The 18,712-nt window shown below is 54.1% G+C and overlaps 1 protein-coding gene across 1 annotated transcript in view; it reads left to right on the top strand.

Moving 5' to 3' along the window:
• The first annotated feature begins 13,637 nt into the window (after positions 1 to 13,637).
• The window catches only part of AJAP1 (adherens junctions associated protein 1), a 64,411-nt gene continuing 59,336 nt past the window's right edge, over positions 13,638 to 18,712 (top strand). Inside the window, exons 1-2 of the mRNA XM_075558512.1 lie at positions 13,638 to 13,738; positions 14,625 to 15,427. Coding sequence (XP_075414627.1) covers positions 13,638 to 13,738; positions 14,625 to 15,427 — 904 coding nt within the window. The remainder of the gene's footprint in view (positions 13,739 to 14,624; positions 15,428 to 18,712) is intronic.

Raw genomic sequence — 18,712 nt, forward strand, 5'->3', positions numbered from 1 at the left:
CATCTTCACCTCATTCATACTCAGGTACACAATAGATGGTGGGTTGCTGCGTTTGAGCCCCCTGGGGCCCTCTCACTGCTGAACGCCAGGCATCGCACTGCAGTTCCCCTAGCACCCAGGCTCCTTCCTGGTGCCAATGGGAATGCCGAGATCATGGAAAAAGGGCCCCTCATGGCCACCTGACACACTCCACCACTGACTGTAGGACCGCCCCAACAGGTTGATGGGCTATCCCCCCCTTGCCAGCTGCTGCTGCTCCCACACGAGCCTCCCCCAACCCCCACCTGAAGAGAGCCTCTCTCTTTGCCATTCCAGGTCCTTCTCTAGCTATCTTCCTTCTGACCCTGGTCTTGGCCCTTGCCCTGACCTTGGCCCTGACTGACCCTGATCCTGATTCTGGGCTTTCCAGCTGCAAATCTGTCATCCTCATAGTCAGCCCTCTGCGATGTGAGAACGCACAATACTTTAGTCAAAGAAGCCTTCTTCACCCAAACCCACCCACTGACAATGAGTCAATTCCTTTGTTGCCCTGGAGCGTAGTGGTTAAGTGTTGGGTTACTAGCTGCAAGGTCAACAGTTCAAAACTACCAACTGTTCTGTAGGAGAAAGATGGAGCTTTCTATTCCCATCAAGAGTTACTGTCTCAGAAATCCATAGGGGGAAGTTCTGCCCTCTCCTATAGAGATACTTTGAGTCGTTGACTGGACAGCAGTGGGTAGTGGTTTCTCCACCATTCTTGCTTCTAAGAAGCCTTCTGCCTGTACTTCTCTCAAGACGATCTTCTCTGTCTGTTTGTCATGATGGTGCTTTTCATGAGACTGGGAGCTATGACATCACTATTTGAAACATCAGCCGAGCCACCCATAGTGACTAGCTTGAAGCAGAGCTTCCAGACTAAGACTAGAAGAAGGGATAGGCTGCCCTTCTGCGGGATTAGCCATTGGAAACCTCAGGGATAGCAGCACAATTCTGAATCCAACGGACCTTGCAAAGTGTTTCTGAGACTGCAGATCTTTACGGAGTCAGACAGCCTCATCTTTCCCCCAAAGAGTGCCTGGTGGGTTTCAGCCTCCACCCTTTGGATTACCAGCCCAATGCCTAACCCACAGCACCACCAGGGATCCCTGACACTCTTTCAGCAACCTGGGAAGGGAAGCTCTTTCCCCCTGCTTTTCCGAAGGGGAGTCTCGGTTGGACTTGGGCAGTCAGGAACAGTGACTGAGAGTAGACTGGCCTAGAGATCAGTGTGGAGAATACAAAGCGATCTGCTCTGAATTGACCTGCGACCCCTCCAGGCTATGTGTTGGGATCTTAACTCATCTTTGGGACTGTGGCTCTGTTTGGACACAGGGTGTTTGTGTTATGTGGATAAGCTCATACGGGGGTGGGAGTGTGGGGTGCATGGCAGTTCTTCTGAGTCGTAAAAAGAACAGACCTGATGCAGAGACACACGTGTGAGTAGGGGAGGGCCACTCGGAAGTCTCTGTATGAGCTCAGGGACCCAGGGGCACACTGGGGTCCTGACAACGAAGGAGTCCGCACAGCTGAGCCCTGATGGGGACTCCTAGCTCCCAGAACTGTGAGAAAATAAATGTCTGTTCTTTCAAGCCACCCTCTTTGTGATCTTGCTGTTGCAGTAGACCCAGGAAATCAAGACAGGATCCCAAACACTTGTGCGTTAGTCTGGGTAGACTAGAGAAACAAATCCATGGACACACATATGTGTATGAGAAAGAGATTTATATACAAAAGCAATTGAACATTGAGAAAACATCCCAACCCAGTCCAGTCCAAGGCCATAAGCCTGGTATTAGCCTATATGTCTGATACCAATCTACAAAGTCCTCTTCAGACTCACAAAACACATGCAATGAAGCCGAATATAGAAGACCACAGGCCAGTGGGTAGAAAGTCTTTGGATCCAGCGTCACTGGAAACATCTCAGCGCTGGCAGGGGTCTCTTCATCAGGGTGGGTCCATGTGTCTTGTCAGCTGCTATGACTCCCAGGGTGTGAACAGAGAGTCTCCTACCTCCAAGGAGGAAGTGCCAGATTTCCCGGAATTCTCAGGAGAAGGCCAGGCCGACGCCGAGGCCTCATCGGTTCTGATCTGATTGACAAACTACATTCCACTCCTATAATCTTAATCCTCAAATTGACAAATGATTATATACCTACCACACCTTGCAGCTTCCTCGCTTTCCCTTGGGCTGCTTTGTGCCACCACACACCTCCACCTCATCTCTGGGCACACGACACTCTGGTGGCCTTTAGCACTTGAGGACCAGAGTGCTGAGCCTTTTCTGCTCAATCCTGGACCCAGCCCTGCCTTCTCAGCATTGCCATTCCAGCGTGGCCCAGCAGCCACCAACTCTCAGGAGAGGAGAAGAGGGAAGGTCCCTTGACCAGGGCTGAGTTAGCCAACTGGAGAGCTGGGGTTCAGCCCCAGGCCACCCGACCCTTCGTCCTTCCATCCCCATTAATGCCATTGTCCTGTGGGGGCACATCCCAGAATGAGGACAAGCCGTGGAATGTACTTCTGATTTGAGGCAGCACCTCCCTGGCTTTGAGAGGGCCCCTTCCCATCCTTGCCTGGCTTTGAAAGGACCTGGTGTGTGTGTGTGTGTGTGTGTGTGTGTGTGTGTGTGTGTGTTGAGGCGGGGGGGGGGCTACCTAAACACCAATTTAACAATTACAACATCACAAGATGCAACACAGACATTTCCTGTGAAGATAGAAGGACTCTGCGGCCGCGCTGGCTGCCGGCGAGAACCAGCCATTGATTCTCCTCAGCCCGCGTTCCAGGGACAAGAGCATCAATACAGAGTTCCAGTCCCATGACCAGGAGGCGGGTGTGTGATCCACCTGTGTTCTCTGGGAGGAATGCAGATGTCCCCACCTAAGCATCGCTTTCAAAGCCCGGTCCCTGCGAGACACACATCCTTCCTCGCAACAAGCCCTCCCTGCGGCAGAGCATTTACCTCCTTAATCGCTCGCCATTTCTCAGCGGTGTTTGGAAGACGCTGGTTTCCAGTGAGAATCGCAGCTCCTGTTTCCGTGGTTTTCCTTTCCTTCTGCAGAGCGAGAGGATCAGCGGCTCCTCTCCAGGGCTTGCCGTGAGAACAGCAAGAGATAATTCGAGACCCCCAGCCCCGTGCCTGGCATGTAGCGATTGCTGTGTGTAGCTCTTGCTCAAATGCGACCCAGCACCCCGCCAAAAACAAAACGCAAAACAAAAGTCCAGGCCAGCGACTCAGAGTCATGTCAACCCCGTCTAGACCACAGGAGCCCTGTGCTCCGTGGGAATTTGGAAAGTAGACAGCCAGGCTTTGCTTGCCAGGCATCCTCCAGTGAGCCCCTGAGCTCGTTGACCACCCCCGCACCAGCTGGCAGGAGGGGAGGGAGGGGGCGTTTTGTGCACCGAAGAGCTTCAGTCCATTTGCTTGCTCTAGCGGCACAGCATCCTGCTGTTGGGTTTAACAGAGTGGGCATGCCCCTGTGGGACAACTCATGCTCTTTCTGGGGATGGCCTGGGAAGTTCCCAGTCACCTTCTTCTGGCCTGACCCCTGGAGGCCACTGACATGTATGGTGCTGGGACTTGGGTGCTGCTGTTCCTGCCCAGGACCTCCTCTCCTGTTGGGCCTGCCCCTGGTCTCCCTTGTCTCACAAACCTTCTTCCCTCACAGCTCTTGGTAGGCATAAGAAATAAATTCAGCCAGGAAGCATTGGGGGTGAGGGACACACCTTGGCACTCAATCCTGAGTGCCCCAGGGAGCTTCAGACAAGCACCAGAGTTGCAGCTGGGCGCAGCGGCCACATGTGGGGTTGCTCACCTCAAGGTCAGTAGTTTGAATCTACTTCCAGCTCTGTAGGAGAAAGACGAGGCTTTCTACTCCTGCAAAATGTTACACTCTCGGAACCCCCCCTGGGGCAGTGCTGCCCTGTCCTATAGGGTGAATATCAGTCGGTATTGACTTGATGGCAGTGGGTTTGGTTTTGGGTTTTATGGTGGGGGTCCCCAGTTTGAGGACCAGGTTGGGGAGGGGGTTCCAGATGGCTACCCTTCCTTTCTCATTCTGAGCCGAGTCCCAGTGGCTGTAGCTCCCATACAGCAGGCCTCCATGGGGCCCACCAAGGAGTCTAAACGGGTCCTCACCGAGCCAGTTCCAACTTCTGGCGGTCCTCGGGCATGGCACAGCGGAACTGTGCACCAGGGGGGTTTCTTGGCTGTGCTGTGTATGGAAGCAGGTCACCAGGCCTTTCCTCCACGGTGCTGCTGGATGGGTTTGAACTGTCGGCCTTTAGGTGAGCAGTTGAGCACTTAATATTTGGGCCACCCGGGGACCTCCAGCTCCTTCTAATCTCTGGCTTTGCCCGGTCTCTCCCTTTGCCCGGAAGAGATGCAGAGTAGTTGCACTTCACCCCACACATTAGCAACTGGTGCCAGGGTCCATATGCAGGCAGGTGCTGGCAGTGTGGCTCAGGGGGTGGAGTGTGAGCTTCAGGGCTGCTGGGCACTGGGCCTCGGTTGACCATGTCTTGAGCACTGCCCAGATGCACACAGAAGCAGTATGGATGAATCACAGCAGAGCCAAGGAGACCCACTAGGTTGAGGGGCTCCTTATGCCAGCAGCTGACCCCCCTCATCCCATCCAGTGCTGAGTGGCTGCAGGGCAGCTCAAGCCCAACTACAGACACACCAGTGGGGTCCACAGCTCCCCAGACACAGAAACCAGGCACCCCACCGAATGTTGCCACCCACAATCCTCCCCACCCACAGCTTGTCACCACTTCACTCCTCCGGAATGCTTGAGGAGCGTTGCCTGGGCAACCTGCATGCCAGCAGGCCTGCCACTCTCCTTCATCTCCTTCAAGTACCTGTGGAGGCTGTCAGCAGCAGCCCCAGCCCCAGAGGGCTCCAGGGTGTCCAGGGGAAGGAGTTTGGCACCCAGGCCTCATGGATGCCAGGGAGGAAGGGAGGATAGGGGTCCTCACAACTCATACAGGGATGCAGGCACCCACAGCTCTCCATTTCACAGAGGTGGGTCACGAGGCACAGCATGGCCGTTCAGATGGCCCCAAAGTCCCCCAGTAAGTCACTTGCAGCGCCCACATTTGAAGTTGGCCCAGAGGCCACCGTGGCTGTGTAACTGCTGGAGTAGGCGGGGGTCAGCCCCAAAGTGCTGGGTTGTCTTCTGGGAGATAAAGATGATTGTACCTGCAGCGAGCAGCTGATGTACGTGGAACAAAGTTCCTCCTGTCATGTGCAATAGGGCTTCATAAACTCGGACAGTGGACATGTGACGTGGGGCCTCCTGCACACTGAAGGATACTGAGCAGAGTCCCGTGTGATGCCAGAAGTAGCCTGCCCCCGTGTTGACATTCCCAAACATCGCCCAATCTAGACCTTGCCATGGGTTCTCAGTGGGCCAAACGAGCCCAGGTGAGAGCCAAGGAAGCACATGAGCAGATGCTCTGGGCAGGCCTTTGGGAGCCTGATGGGCTCAGCTGCTGCCTGACAGGCTGGCAATCGGAGCCCATCCCATGGCTCTTCAGGATAAAGGCCAGAGGATCTGACTGCCTCCATAGAGATGACAGCCTAGAACGCCCGGTGGGGCAGGTCTGCTCTGTCACACAGGGTCTCTAGTAGTTGGCCTTGCTTTGGTGGCACCCGGCAACAATGCGTCGGCCTTCTTGCATCCCTTTGGATCCCAGGCTTTCTTTTCCGTAGGGGCAGCAAAACAGTTGGCCGAGGGCCCTGAGCTGCTGGATCACTGGCTGGTACATGGAGGGGAGGGGGAAGCAACATCTGTTGAGTCTGACATCTGACACAGGGTCGGGGCCTGCAGGGAGTCGAGTCTCAGCCATAGGGGAGATGTTGAAAAGATTTACCACCGCGGAGCGCGCCTCCAGTCAGCAGTCTGCACGTGCACCATTGAGCCATGTGGGTCCCGTTCTTCTTGTGCCGCCGTTCTCACCCTGCCTAGTTCTGAGTTGTTCCTCCCTCACGAAGATGCACTTGCTGCCCCCAAGGTTCCTCTGTAAACTTTCCAGTTGCTGTGTCGATCTGATCTTATGTAAATTGCTCCGAAAAGTCCGCGATGCTTCAGCTGAGGTTCTTTGTGGCCGTTCTCTGGTCCAGTGCCTCCTGGTTGAGGAGGGAAGGGTCTAGAGCTCTTTGGTTCCTTGTGTTTTAGATCCAGGTCTGATGCCAACTCCCTGGGACCAAGTCGGGCCACTGGATTTCCAGGGTCTGGCTGCGTCCTCATGTGGTTCGTGAGGACTCGGGATTCGACGGTGTTTCCTAAAAAGCAGCCTACAAAAGCAGACCCACAGATGCTCCTGAGAAAAAGACCTTCCTGGCCAATGCTGGTGAGGGTGTGGGGCATGGGAGGTGATACTATGCAGTTGACAAGCCAGCTCACATATCCTTGACCACTAACCCCAATTAGTCATGTCTGTAACCCCTCAGAGCCGTAGGCAACAATAGTTTGAGGGATACCCTTGCGGCTGGCCTGGGCTGGGTTAGGCCAGATGACTAGGTCACTGTCCTAGCCCAGGCGGAATAAGCTCATAAAGCACCAAGTAGACAGAAAACTTGGATGTGCTCCCATTCTGGTGAAGGTGGTGTCCCTGCAATCCCATTCTTCCTACAGGCGTGTCACCTAACCTGGGCTCTGAGCAGACCCAAACCACACATGCTTCTGTGGGGAGGGGTCATCCGGGCTCTCCTCTCTGTCCTCTCCCAGGATCCTCCAAGACTCAGATCCAGCTCCCAGAGCTGGGATGAAGCTTTCTGGCCTTGGACCAAAGGGTGGAGTTCGAGCTAGTGTCAGGAAGGAGGCCATGCGGTTTGGGAGCGGGATTCACATCTTCCATTCTCACCCAGGGAGACCTGGGTTTGATTTCTAGTAAGTATTTATGCCCGGAGGCATGAGCGCTCCTAGGATGGCTCTCAGTTGCAATGGGACTTCCAGATCAAGAGGAAGTAGGAAGAAAGGCCTGGCAATCTACTTCTGAAAAAGCAGCCAGTGGAGACCTTGTGGCTCACAGCGGTTCCGTCTACAGCTGCCCGTGGGAATGGTGCAGGCCCCGGGTCGTTCCATTCCACGGGCGTTGAGGACTGCGTCTATGACCGCCAACAGCCACAACGACAAGGAGGCAAGTGCTAAAGAGGATCCCGACACGTTGAGGTTGACCACATAGTCCAGGGTAGGAGTCAATCCAAAGACTCTGGGATGGAGCTCAAGAAAGCAAGCTCATCATACTCAAGCTTTCTATCCAGAGTACATGAATCATTCATAGGCGGCTCATTCCCTTAAATCAAATATTATGTGCGCGCCTGACACGTACGAGGTCAACTGAAGAAGGAAACCTTCTAGGCGGCCTGGCTGTCCCTTCCTGAAAGGGAGGGATGTTTTTAATCCTATTAAATCATGAGGTAGAGCGCGGAGCGGCTCTGGCAGACCATTACGATGACAACAACCTGGGAATGCCATTAAAGGAAAGCACGCCTCCATTTTTTTTCATTATGAAAATTGAACGAGTGACTGCTTTCCAAAGGTAAGTGAGTGTTTCTTTCCTGGGCCAAGGCCAAAGGCTGGAGATTGAGAGGCAATTGTGTCCCCCAGGCAGGAAGGATGGTCTTTGCTCATGAACTCAACCTGGCAGGAAGAGAGACATCCCGTGCCATCTTGCCGGTGATGTCCTGAATGTGTTCTTCCTGAGAAGGGTGTTGACTGGCATGATGGTTTCCCACTCTCTCTCAAATGTAATTGTTGTTGTTGGTCACCCTGAAGTCAAGCTGATTTCAATTCATGGAGACCCTGTGTATGCTTCAAGCCATTAAGTGCTTGGCATCCCGCCAAAATGGTTAGCAGTGCCCTGGTGGCATAGTGGTTACGCATTGGGTGGCCAGTCTCCAGGCTGGCTGTTTGAAACTACCAGTGGCTCCATGGGAGAAAGACAGGCTTTCTACAGGGACAGTTCGACTGCATTCCTAGGGCCACTGTGCATCAGAATTGACATGAGGGCAGCAAATATTTTTTTTAAGAGAGGCACCTTGAAGGTGAGGCCTTCTACTTTCTGATCTGAATGAAGTTGATGGCAACTAAGAGATGATGCATGAAGTCTGGTTAATAGTAAGACACCAGTGCCAGCTCCTTCATTACAACAGCAAAGATCCCCTGGGAGATACTCACCCTGGGGGAAATAGGGCAGAGAGTGCATGGGGGTGGGGTGGTAATCATGGAGTTTGGAGGTGAAGTTCTTCCCCAGAGGAGTTTCCCAGAGTCCCCAGGCACCCAATCCATGGATGTCTACTTTAGCAAGAACAGACTGGGCAGAATGGGTACGCAAAGGAAGTTGCCTTTGTCCTGGAAGTAGTACTGCTGCCTGTTTCTTTGACTCGTGTCTAGCTTCTTCCTGTGAATTACTTCTGAAGAATTCCAGATCGCCATCAGAAGTGTAGAGGGGACCCATGGCTTAGTGCTCTCATGCTGCCATTAGAGGAAAACCCGGAATGGGTGGTTTAATGAGCAATCACCTGTTTTCTCACAATTTAGGAGCTGGAAATCCAATGCAGGGCACCAGTTCCAGGGAAAAGCTCTCTCTCTCTCTCTCTCTTGGCTCTGGAGGAGGTGCTGGTACAGCTATAGCCCTGGTAGTTCTTGGGTCCCTGTGCCGCTCTCCCTGGCACCGACCTTGCCCCGTGCCTGTGGGGCTCTTGGAATCACGCATAACCATATATGGCCATGGCCTCATCAGCACAGCAGAGGAAACCCCATGTCCCCACAGGGTTCCATCTATAGGTAGAGGGGACAGGGTCTCAATACACATTTTCAAGTGCCCTCCTAACACCCCTCAAATCCCACCTGCTACCACATATTGCACGTCTGGCAGAACACCTGGGGGTTTGAGGAACGTAAGCCTAAGTCTAGCACAATTTCGGCAGTGGTGTACACTTGCTCCTACTGCACCTGATCCCCTGAGCCAGGGAATGGCAAGCCCTAGAGCAGACATTTGCAGGGGAGACCCTCCCCCAACATCAGCTCGGGGTGGTACACCGGGGTGTGCTATCCCTGTCCCAGCTCTCGGGATCGTAAGATGCGACCCCAGGCCCCACCCAGGAGCTCTTCTCCCAGGCCTGAGCATTGCCTTCCCAGGTGGCCAGCAAGTCAGTTGCGTGCAGCTCTAAGGAGCAAATCCTGCAAGATCTCCACTTGGGGAAAGGTGCGTCCTTAAGCAGCAGAGATGTCTTTGTCTGCCTTAATTGACAGTGATTTTCTTCTGTGAGGAAAATATACAGAAGGTGGCGAATTGAATCTCAATTCACTGAATCTTATTAAACTCTTCTTGAGAAAAGATTTCAGGAAGAAGTTACGCGCGAGGGCAGTGCAGAAGCTGCACACTAGAAAACAAAGGGAGATGGAGCAGGCCTTCCTGGTCTGGAGGCACCGAGAGAGCCCTGGTGGTGTAGTGGTTACGTGTGGGGCCGCGATCCCCGAGGTCGGCAGTTCGAAACCACTGGCAGCTCTTCCAAAGAAAGCCTGGGCTTTCTACTCTCAGAAACAGTCTCAGTCTCAGAAGTATGAGTTGGCATTGACTGTATGGAAGTGAGTTTGGTGGTGAGAGGCCATGGGGGCTGAGGGGGCTTGAGTCTTCATTTAGGAAGTCAGGTCATGTAACCGCCAAGAGAAAAGCAAAGCCCCTCTGGACCCCCAGGCCCTGCCCTCTGCAGCGTGTGGGGAGCCAGTGACTGGAACCAAAAGCCACATGCGGGCCCATTCCTGCTGAATGCCAGCAAGGGCTCAGTAGGTGGTTGGGAGCAGTTGGCAATGGTACGTTCCTTGCAATGTGCCCTGCACCTCAGAGAGGCCGATGCTGCCCTCGGGGCCCTGCTCCCGCCCACTCATCACCCAAAGGTCCGTGATGACTGGCCGCAATGCATGACATCCTGCCCTGGCATACCCTGCTCTTCCACCGCATCCTCTCTTCTTCATTGAGATGTATGCCATGAGCCTTTTAAATGGCTTAGGGCAGTGCCACAATTGTGCAATCTTACCACGGTTATCCCCAGAACATTCCATCACCCTGCCAAAAGAAACCCGGTACCCATTAGCAGTCACACCCTATCCCCCCAACCCCACTCCCTGCAGCCCCTGGCCACCATGAATCTACTGTTCCTATCGATTTACTGATTTCCGGCATTTTCTGTCTAAAGGGAGCCAAGCAATATGTGGTCCTTTGTGATTGGCTTCTTTCGGGTCACATGCTACCATAGAAGTTAATGCACGTTGGAGCATCCACCAGAAGTCAGTTTCTGTTCATGGCTGAATAGTACTCCGCTGTATGAATGGAGGACCACATTCTGTTTATCCGTTCACCTGTTGTTAGACATCTGGGCCGTTTTCTCTTTGGGCTATTAGGAAAACTGCTGCTAGCATCATTCGTGTACAAGATTTTGTGTGAACATAGGTTTATACCTAAGAGCGGAACGGCTGGGTGCATGCATCCCTTTGGTGCTGGGGGGGGGGGCTGTCACGCTGTTTTCCACAGCAGTTGCCCCTATTTACTTTTCTACCGGCAATGCATGGGGGTTCCTGGTTCCGCACATCCTCATCCACACTTGATGCTGTCTATCCACGACACCCGCTGTGTTCTGTGGTGATCCTGTTCTCGGGTTCTTTGACGGCCACGGGCCTGCCTCCTGTGGCTAGGTGGACTCCACGGCTATTCTGGGCAGAGACTAGTGCACCACTAAAGTCTCCCTAAGATGAATGGCCTGTGCCTGACCCGCCATAGAAACGAGAAGTACGGGGGGCCTTCCTGGCCTGACGCTGAGGCCTCAGGTGGCAGAGTACCTGCAGTGAGGTGTGGAGGTCCTCGAGCCCACTGGGAGAGGTGGCTGGGTGAGAGGTACTGGTGCCACCCAAGTGGCCCTTAAGATGGCCCTGATCTCTCTGACTCTGAAGTCCATCCTATCCCTGCCCCCCGAAGTGCCTGAGGTCTTCCACTCTACCAGAAGACCCAAATCTCCCCTGGAAGAGTTCTTCCAGCCCCTCTGCCCGTCCTCCATTTGACCTCCCCGCGAGTTACGGGGAAGACCCTGAAGTGGGGAAGGAAAAACAAATCAAACTCTCCCCGCAGTTGCCATCGGTTGGTTTTTCTGCATAACAGCTGGGTGACTTGGCGACGAGGGGGTTTCCATGGCAACCAATGACAGCTCACGATTGGTGAAAAATCGCAGCGATCCCCTGCGTGTGAAGTTATGCTGGGTGAACAGGCTGGCTGCGCAGACGGAGGCTCGGCGGCCTTCATTTCCCGGGGTGATGTTTCTGAGGGACCCACGGCAGCCGGTTTGCATGGGGCTGCTCCTGTTCTGCCTGTCCGCTGCTGCCCGCCAGGGCCCCGTGGGTGGTGTGTCTCTGCCCCTGCCAGGCCAGCAGGTCCAGTCACCTTGGAGACCAGACCACTGCCCAGGTTTGCAGGCTGGAGGTTCTCCGGGCCTCCCAAGGAGCTGTCAGCTCTAAGTGAGTCTCCGATCTGACTAGGTCACCGTCTAGCCACCAAGCACTGCCCTGTGTACTGCGAGCGTGTGGATGGGGACTTCACATTGACCTACATACTTCCTCGCCCGCGCCTGGGCTGCTCTCCGGGCCCAGCGTGGCCGCCTGTACCGACAAAGCGCTTTGCTTGCGCAGCGCTAGAAACAGGCAGTAAGCACCATGAGGCCGCCTGTTTCTGCAGCGAAGCACTTTCCTGCCGATTGCAAGCCAGGCCTGCTTATCCCAGGTTAGCCCTTTCTGCTAATTAACACTCATTAATAGACTCAGCTTCTTCCTCCTCTCCCCATCCTCCTGACCCACAGGGGCCAATGTGGTCCACAGGATCAGTAAAAGGAGAAGCAGGCCTGGCCAGCTGGCCTGAGTGTGGCGGGATCACCACGCACACACTCCCACTGAACACGAACACACCCACTCCCACACGCACTCGCATACAAACTGAATGTATGGCATGACTCACTCCGACGCACACAGAGGCATACCCACACGTGCACTCACACGTGCACTCGCATAAACACGGGCAGCATGGACACGCACACATGCGTAAACGCAAAGGTTCAGCACACACGCAGACATGCCACACTTGCACGTGCACTCGCGCACACACTGAAAGCAGGAACGCGACTACTGGGACACAGACTCAAACACAAACACACCGACACGCCAACACACTCACCATGCACTCATTGCACACTGAAAGCCCCGGCACACGCACACGCACACGCACAACCTCCCAATCATACACGCTCATTCTACTCACACGCACGCAGCCCACCCCCACAAGCACAGGCAATCCCAATGAATGAATTGAGACACACAGGCATGCACCCTTGAGAAACACCGACCCCCCTCTCATAAGGGTGCATTGAAATGGATACGCAGACCCGCACAGCCTCACACACACCCCCCCGGGCATCCACACTCTGCAAACATTGACACACGTGCATGCCCCAGACATACACAAGTTCACACACACTCAGGTCCAATCACTCACATACACTACTAGCTCCACTAAATGCTCATGTCTGCTTATGCATACACATGTATTTCTCACACAGTCACTCACACACACTGAGAAACCGTGTCATACACTCTCATACCTACAAGACACACACACACACACACACACACACACACACACACACACGTTCTCATCTCCGGACACTCACTCTCAGACACCCGTCTTTGAGACCACGCATGCATGTGGCCTCACCGAGAAACCCCACTGAGCCTACTGTTTTTCCCCAGCCTGGTTTCGGGTGGCTTCTTGCAGGTGCGACGGGAGGACAGCAGCTCTGTGCACCTGAACACCCCCGCCACCCCACCCCCACCACAGCTGTCATTCAAGTTTCCGGATGCCTTGTAACTTTCCAATGGGAGGTCGGTGACAAGCACTGACTTTGAGTGACACGTGGAATCAGGGCTCAATTATCTGTGCTGGTGGGGGAGGTGCGTGGGCACGCAGCATCACACCCTGCCGCCGGGCTCGCCATTGTGCCACACAGGTTCCCACGTGCCACTCATGGCTGCCGCTCGGGAAGCTCAACCTGGGCCTGCGAGGGAGCCGTGCTGGTTGAGCAGACTCAGGGGCCCTGGACACGGCTGCACCCGCTCCAGGCATCCCCCACAGCTGACCGCGGAGCAGCCGCCTTTGTCCCCTCTGCCTTGGAGTTGAAGAGGGCATGGTCCCTGAAGATAGATAGGAGAGCAGAAATGTCAGCAGGGCAAGCCCTTGAGAAGGGGCCATGGTACGTGACTGAGTGTCAGATTATCCTGCGTCAATCTGGTCTCCCCACACAAAGTCCGCAGAAGGCCAAGTGCACGGTGCTTTCGCTGAGCGTGGTGTTTAGTGCAACGTGTCTGCTTTCACACATACAGCTCGACTACGATGCCTGGGGGAGCAAGGGAAAGATAGCCAGTGCTCAGCGATGACTCTCCTCGATGCCCCCTCTTGTCCCCTAGAGCTTATTGTAGGGGAATGGAGACACCCCCTCCCCCTCCACCATCCCAACCTTCCTTCCTCGGAAAGGCACTTAGTGGGGTTCAAAGCACTCCGTGGTGCAAAGGGTTAACATGCTCAGCTGTGAACTGGAGGTTTATGTCCACCGGAAGGTGTCTCGGAAGAAAGGCCTGGTGGCCGACTTCCATGAGATCACAGCCCAGAAAGCCCGATGGTGCGGCATAGTTGGCTCCGCCTGGCACGCGTGGGGTCACAAGGAGTGAGCAGTAGCTTGGCAGCAGCTGACTCTCAAGTTTGACTTTCTCCTGGCAGGAATGCCCATGATACAGAGAAAAGACTCTGGTCTGAGGAGGGGCGTTTGAGACCTTGTCCCCAGCCTCTTCCATGGTCTCGATGTTGTTGTGGGTGAAGGCAGAGAGCAGTGGGTGGAACATCATGAAAGACCACTTGGCTAGACTCCTTGGGTGGTGCACCCATTTGAGAACTTGACTACCAACCAATAGGAACCCTGGTGGTGTCACGAGCTCATAATCACCAGGCATTGCTTTGAGTCCACCCCACAGGCGCCTCAGAAGAAAGGCCTGGCCATCAGCTTCTGAAAAATCTGTGGGGGTCCAGCTCTACGCTGATACCCCTGAGGTCAGTGTGTGTCCAGTGGTTATTTAGTTCGTTATTTAAATTTGGGCAACCGGTTATGTATTTATTTAAATTATGGCAATTGGCTATCTCTGTATCTATTGGTTGGTTTGAATTTGGTCAGGGTCAAGGGAATTTGCAGGGCTCAGTTCTGCCTCCCATAAAGTGGGCTCCCCAGCTCTGCCCCTCCCCTGTTCAAGAAGGAAAACTGAAGGACAGGTGAGGAAGGGTCAGAATCACAACCCTTCCAGGTAACCCCAGAGGCCCAGCCGCCCTGAATGAGCCTTTGGAGTAGAGTAATGAGGGGTTTGCTTCTCCTTTTGAAATTTGGATAAGCTTTCTGGACAAAAATAAGAGTTTCTTTGTCCCAGTGCCAGAGTTCTGAGAAGGCTGACACCCCCCCTCCCCCGCTGTGGACCGCCTGCTGCCCAGCCCACACTGACCTTCTCTCTCTCTCCACGCAGTTCAATGTCCATCCGCTGGCCGGGCTGCTCTGCTGGAAGTCATGCTTGGATGCTGATAGCCATGTTTCAGCTTGCCATCGAACTCCCAGTGTGTGAGTCCCTGGGCGCGGGCCCCGAGTTCCGGCTCCTGCTGCGCCCACCGCACCGGCCGCCCCGCCTGTGGAGTTTTAAGAGTGGACAACCCGCGCGGATGGCCGCCACCCCGTGGAGCCCACGGCCGCCCCGCGTGGAGCGGACCCAAGGGCAGATCCAGATGCCCCGTGCCAAACGGGCACACAGACCCAGAGACCAGGCGGCTGCCCTCATGTCCAGAGGGGGGCTGGCCAAGCCACCGGCCACTGCCAGACCCAGTCCTTCCCTGGCCTCGTCGTCCACGTCCACGGCGTCCACGGCAGGCGGCGGGGCCTCAGACCAGCAGAGCCTCCTGCGGAGGGGGAAGCGGCACCTGCAGGGGGGAGGCTTCGGCAGCTTTGACTTCCCAGGGAGCAGGCCCACCACCGAGACGGAGTTCATCGCCTGGGGGCCCACTGGCGAGGAGGACGCCGCCGAGCCCCACACGTTTCCGGGGGTGTACGGCCCCACCACGGTCTCCATCATACACACCCGGAAGACGACGGTGGCCACCACTACCACCACCACCCCCACCCTGGCCACCTCCGTGACCCTGCAGACTAAGGGGCTCACGGAGTCCCTGGACCCCAGGAACAGGATCCCCGTGGGGGTCAGCACAACAGCGCCTTCCACCAGCCCCAGCCACGACGGGGATGAGCTCCCACCGCCGAGGATTCTGGGGGAGACCTCAGGTATGGCCGCCTCTGTGTGGGTTGGGCTTCGCAGCGGGTAAGATGCTGTGTGGGTGGGCATTGGAAGATGCTGCTATGTGCCCAGCGGTACTGCTGAGTGGCCCGTGACTCCCAGTGGGAGAGCCTCGAGCAAAGGTGGGCGGTGGCAGGATTGAGGATGTGGCGTGTTGGGGGAGATGGAACTGGTATGCGCTTGGGGACTTGCACACGGGGATAGTGCCTCGTGATCTGGAGAGAAGCAGCATGGTCTCTCTTCTAGCTGTGGAAGAGAGGGTGGGGCACACCTTTCCTGGTGCCCCCACCCCGGTGGTGTTAAAGAAAGGACTGGCTGAACCCCAGTGGGCGCAAAGCTATGTCTTCCAGACCACAGAACCCCTTGTACATGGGCAGGATGTGGGTACATCTCCGGAGGAAATTGAAGGAGCTATGTCGATTCTTCTGGAAGCTTCAAGGGTATGGCCCAGGTTCTCGGTTCATTAGGTGACTACCAGGATAGAGAGTTGCTCAGCATTGGGAGGCCAGAGTCTGGGAGAGGCTGGTGTTCAGGATGTCTCCAGGGTCGGGCTCTCTCTAAAGTCTCTCGGGAAGAACCTCCTGATCTCTTCCAGGTTCCTGTGTATATCTTTGTCTGTCCTTCCTTCCTCTGTCTGCCTCACTGTGCTTGTGGTCCTCTTTCACAGGGACCCCACTCGGATTGATTGAGGACCCACTCTATGGCACATTGACCTCCTGTTCACTGAACCGAGAATGTTCTCAAAGACCCTCTTCATGATCACGGGGGCAGGGTTAGGACTCACACATATCTCGGGGACCGAGTTAAATCATCAACAGGCCAGGAGGAATTCTGCTTTAGAGACCAGGAGAGGGAAGACCCAATAATGACCACTGTCCTGGGGGTTAACTGGTACTGGAGACAGGGGCCCGGGCTGCAGAGTGTCTTCTCCCCAGAGATGGTTTAGGAGGGCGTTTGGAGGACACAGAGCAGTTAATGGCTCCAGTGTTTCTGCCTCTGTTATTCTAGATGCATGAGGCCAGTTACCTTCCAGGGCTTTAAAATGCCTACTTCTCTTGGTCTTTTATCCTCCTGGGCCTCATTCTACAGTTGATCAGAAAGGAGTAGCCAACCTGTGCCACTGACCCAGTATCCACTGCCACATGCAGGGCTCCACTGTAGGCTGGGGTACAGAGCAGTGACCCTGCACACAGCTTGACTGCAGAGTCCAGGGTAAGCTCCTCACCTGCCCTTAGACGCTCAGTCCTGGCCAGGGCCAATCCCCACCCTTGGGCTCCAGGTGTGGTCAATGGTCGACGCCATGGTGTCTAAACCTCCTAGTGTTGCCTTAACCCAAAGACCACAGTGGGTGGTTTTGAAGAATAGAAATGTTTTCCCTCACAGAGTAGGAAGTTGGGCATCTATATTCAAATTCCCTGATCTAGGGTCCAACCTTGTCTACGAGTCCCTCCTGCTGGCCTCGTTGGTGTTGTCCTCGTGGTGGGTGCTGTTGACTAGAGTCCATTTGGATTTGCAGTGACCCCCCTTTTGCTGAGTTGGAATGCCCCATAGGGTTTTCCTGGCTGTAATTTGGACAGGGGCAGACTTCTCTTTCCCCTCTCCCTGTGGAGTGGTTAGGTGGATTTGAACTGCCACTTGTCTTTGCTTAACAGTCAGGTACTGAATCATTGCCTTTTCAGCTTCTAGTAACCAGTAATTGGCAATGTTCTGATACTGAGCCTGTAAGTTCACCTGCCTCTGTCTTTATGGGTAACACCTGCCTTGCCCCACGTGCGTGTCTATCTCTGGGACTACTGCTCCTTGGAACTCAGAGGTGGCTAGGTTAGCCAGGAACTGGCATGGCCTTATGTCATGGCAAAGAAAGCCCTGTTCCAAGGGGGATCGATGGCATTCACAGGGTAGGATTAGGATTCCAACACTTTTTTTAAAGGCAAAATTCAATTCATAATGCATGGTGTGGGTGCCATTTGTCATTCAGCTTCTGAGCAACCTCCTTCCGCTGCATGTTTTCTTCTAAATTCCTTTCCTTGGAGAGCATTGTATCTAAGAAAGTAGACCTAGCTCCACCCAATGCCAAGGCCAAGGGCCCAGTGTTGGAGGGTGTGCACGTGAGGCATGCCAGGAGAGGATGTGGGAGAGGTGTGATACACTGTCTCCCATCTAGCATCCCCAAGAATCTTATGTACACACGTGGCCCATAATTCATCATCTCAGCATCAGGCACCTGCTCACAGCTCACTGAGCCTCCTTGTTTTATTCTTTTCCCCTCAATAGATTCCCAAGCCATCATCATGATGAAATTTAATGCCACAGTCACGTACTGTCATCCCCTCTGCATACGTCACTTACTGTAAGACAAGGATGAGAAAACAAGTTCCCATTTATTCCAAATTACATTTATTATTACTAAAGTTAAACGCCCAGGACAGTATTATAAGGCTTAGCACATTAATTCACAGTACATTGGATGTTACTAATCTAACTTGACAGATGCTTATCTTGGTGAAGATTTATGGTTCTCCATAATATAATCTGGTGCTAGATTAATTTGTTCAGTAAAACAAATTTTAAAAGTGTGTGTGTGTGTGTGTGTGTGTGTGTGTGTAGGAGGAGGAGTATGCACATTTGCTCTGCATGCAGAACAATGCTAATTCTAGAGCATGAGGCCTGTATGTGTAAAAGGAAGCCTAGAAGGCCACAGTATCCCTTGGTGCACACCAACTGCAGCCTGAGCTTCCAGGCCAAACTCAGGGAAGAGAGGAAATGCTGAGATGACTTCATCACAGCGCAGATCTTATGGTATAAATGAGAAAGACCCAAGAACAGGGTCAGTTAGCTCAAAGCTGGAGCAATTCCCGTTAGATACTGTGAACAGCTGTCATATGATGGGGAAGATGACCTCTTTCCTTAGGCTATAGGCTTCTTGGTGACTTTTTCTGAATTCTCAGGGCGGTACCTGTATTGAAAACTGTTAAATTCTATATGTGTGGAGGGGCGTGGGTGTGGGAGTGGCTGAGGGCTGAACCCCTGTAGATCCTCTTGGGCTTGGCAGCCCTTGGATTTAGATCTGGGTACCTAGATCTTCATGGCAAGTGAACACTGTCACTCATACCATAGGCACTTAGGGCGGTAAGAATGGTCTTGGTGGAGTCACAGAACTGTAGTGTGCGTGAGGCTGTGTGTGTTTGGTCATATGCTTTGAGGCCGCAGATCAATGTGTGAATCTAAACTGCCACATGTAGCTGTGTATATCAGGGGCTGTTTTTTGTTTC

The sequence above is a fragment of the Tenrec ecaudatus genome, chromosome 1, assembly GCF_050624435.1.
Source record: "Tenrec ecaudatus isolate mTenEca1 chromosome 1, mTenEca1.hap1, whole genome shotgun sequence".
NCBI classification, from domain to species: Eukaryota; Metazoa; Chordata; class Mammalia; order Afrosoricida; family Tenrecidae; genus Tenrec; species Tenrec ecaudatus.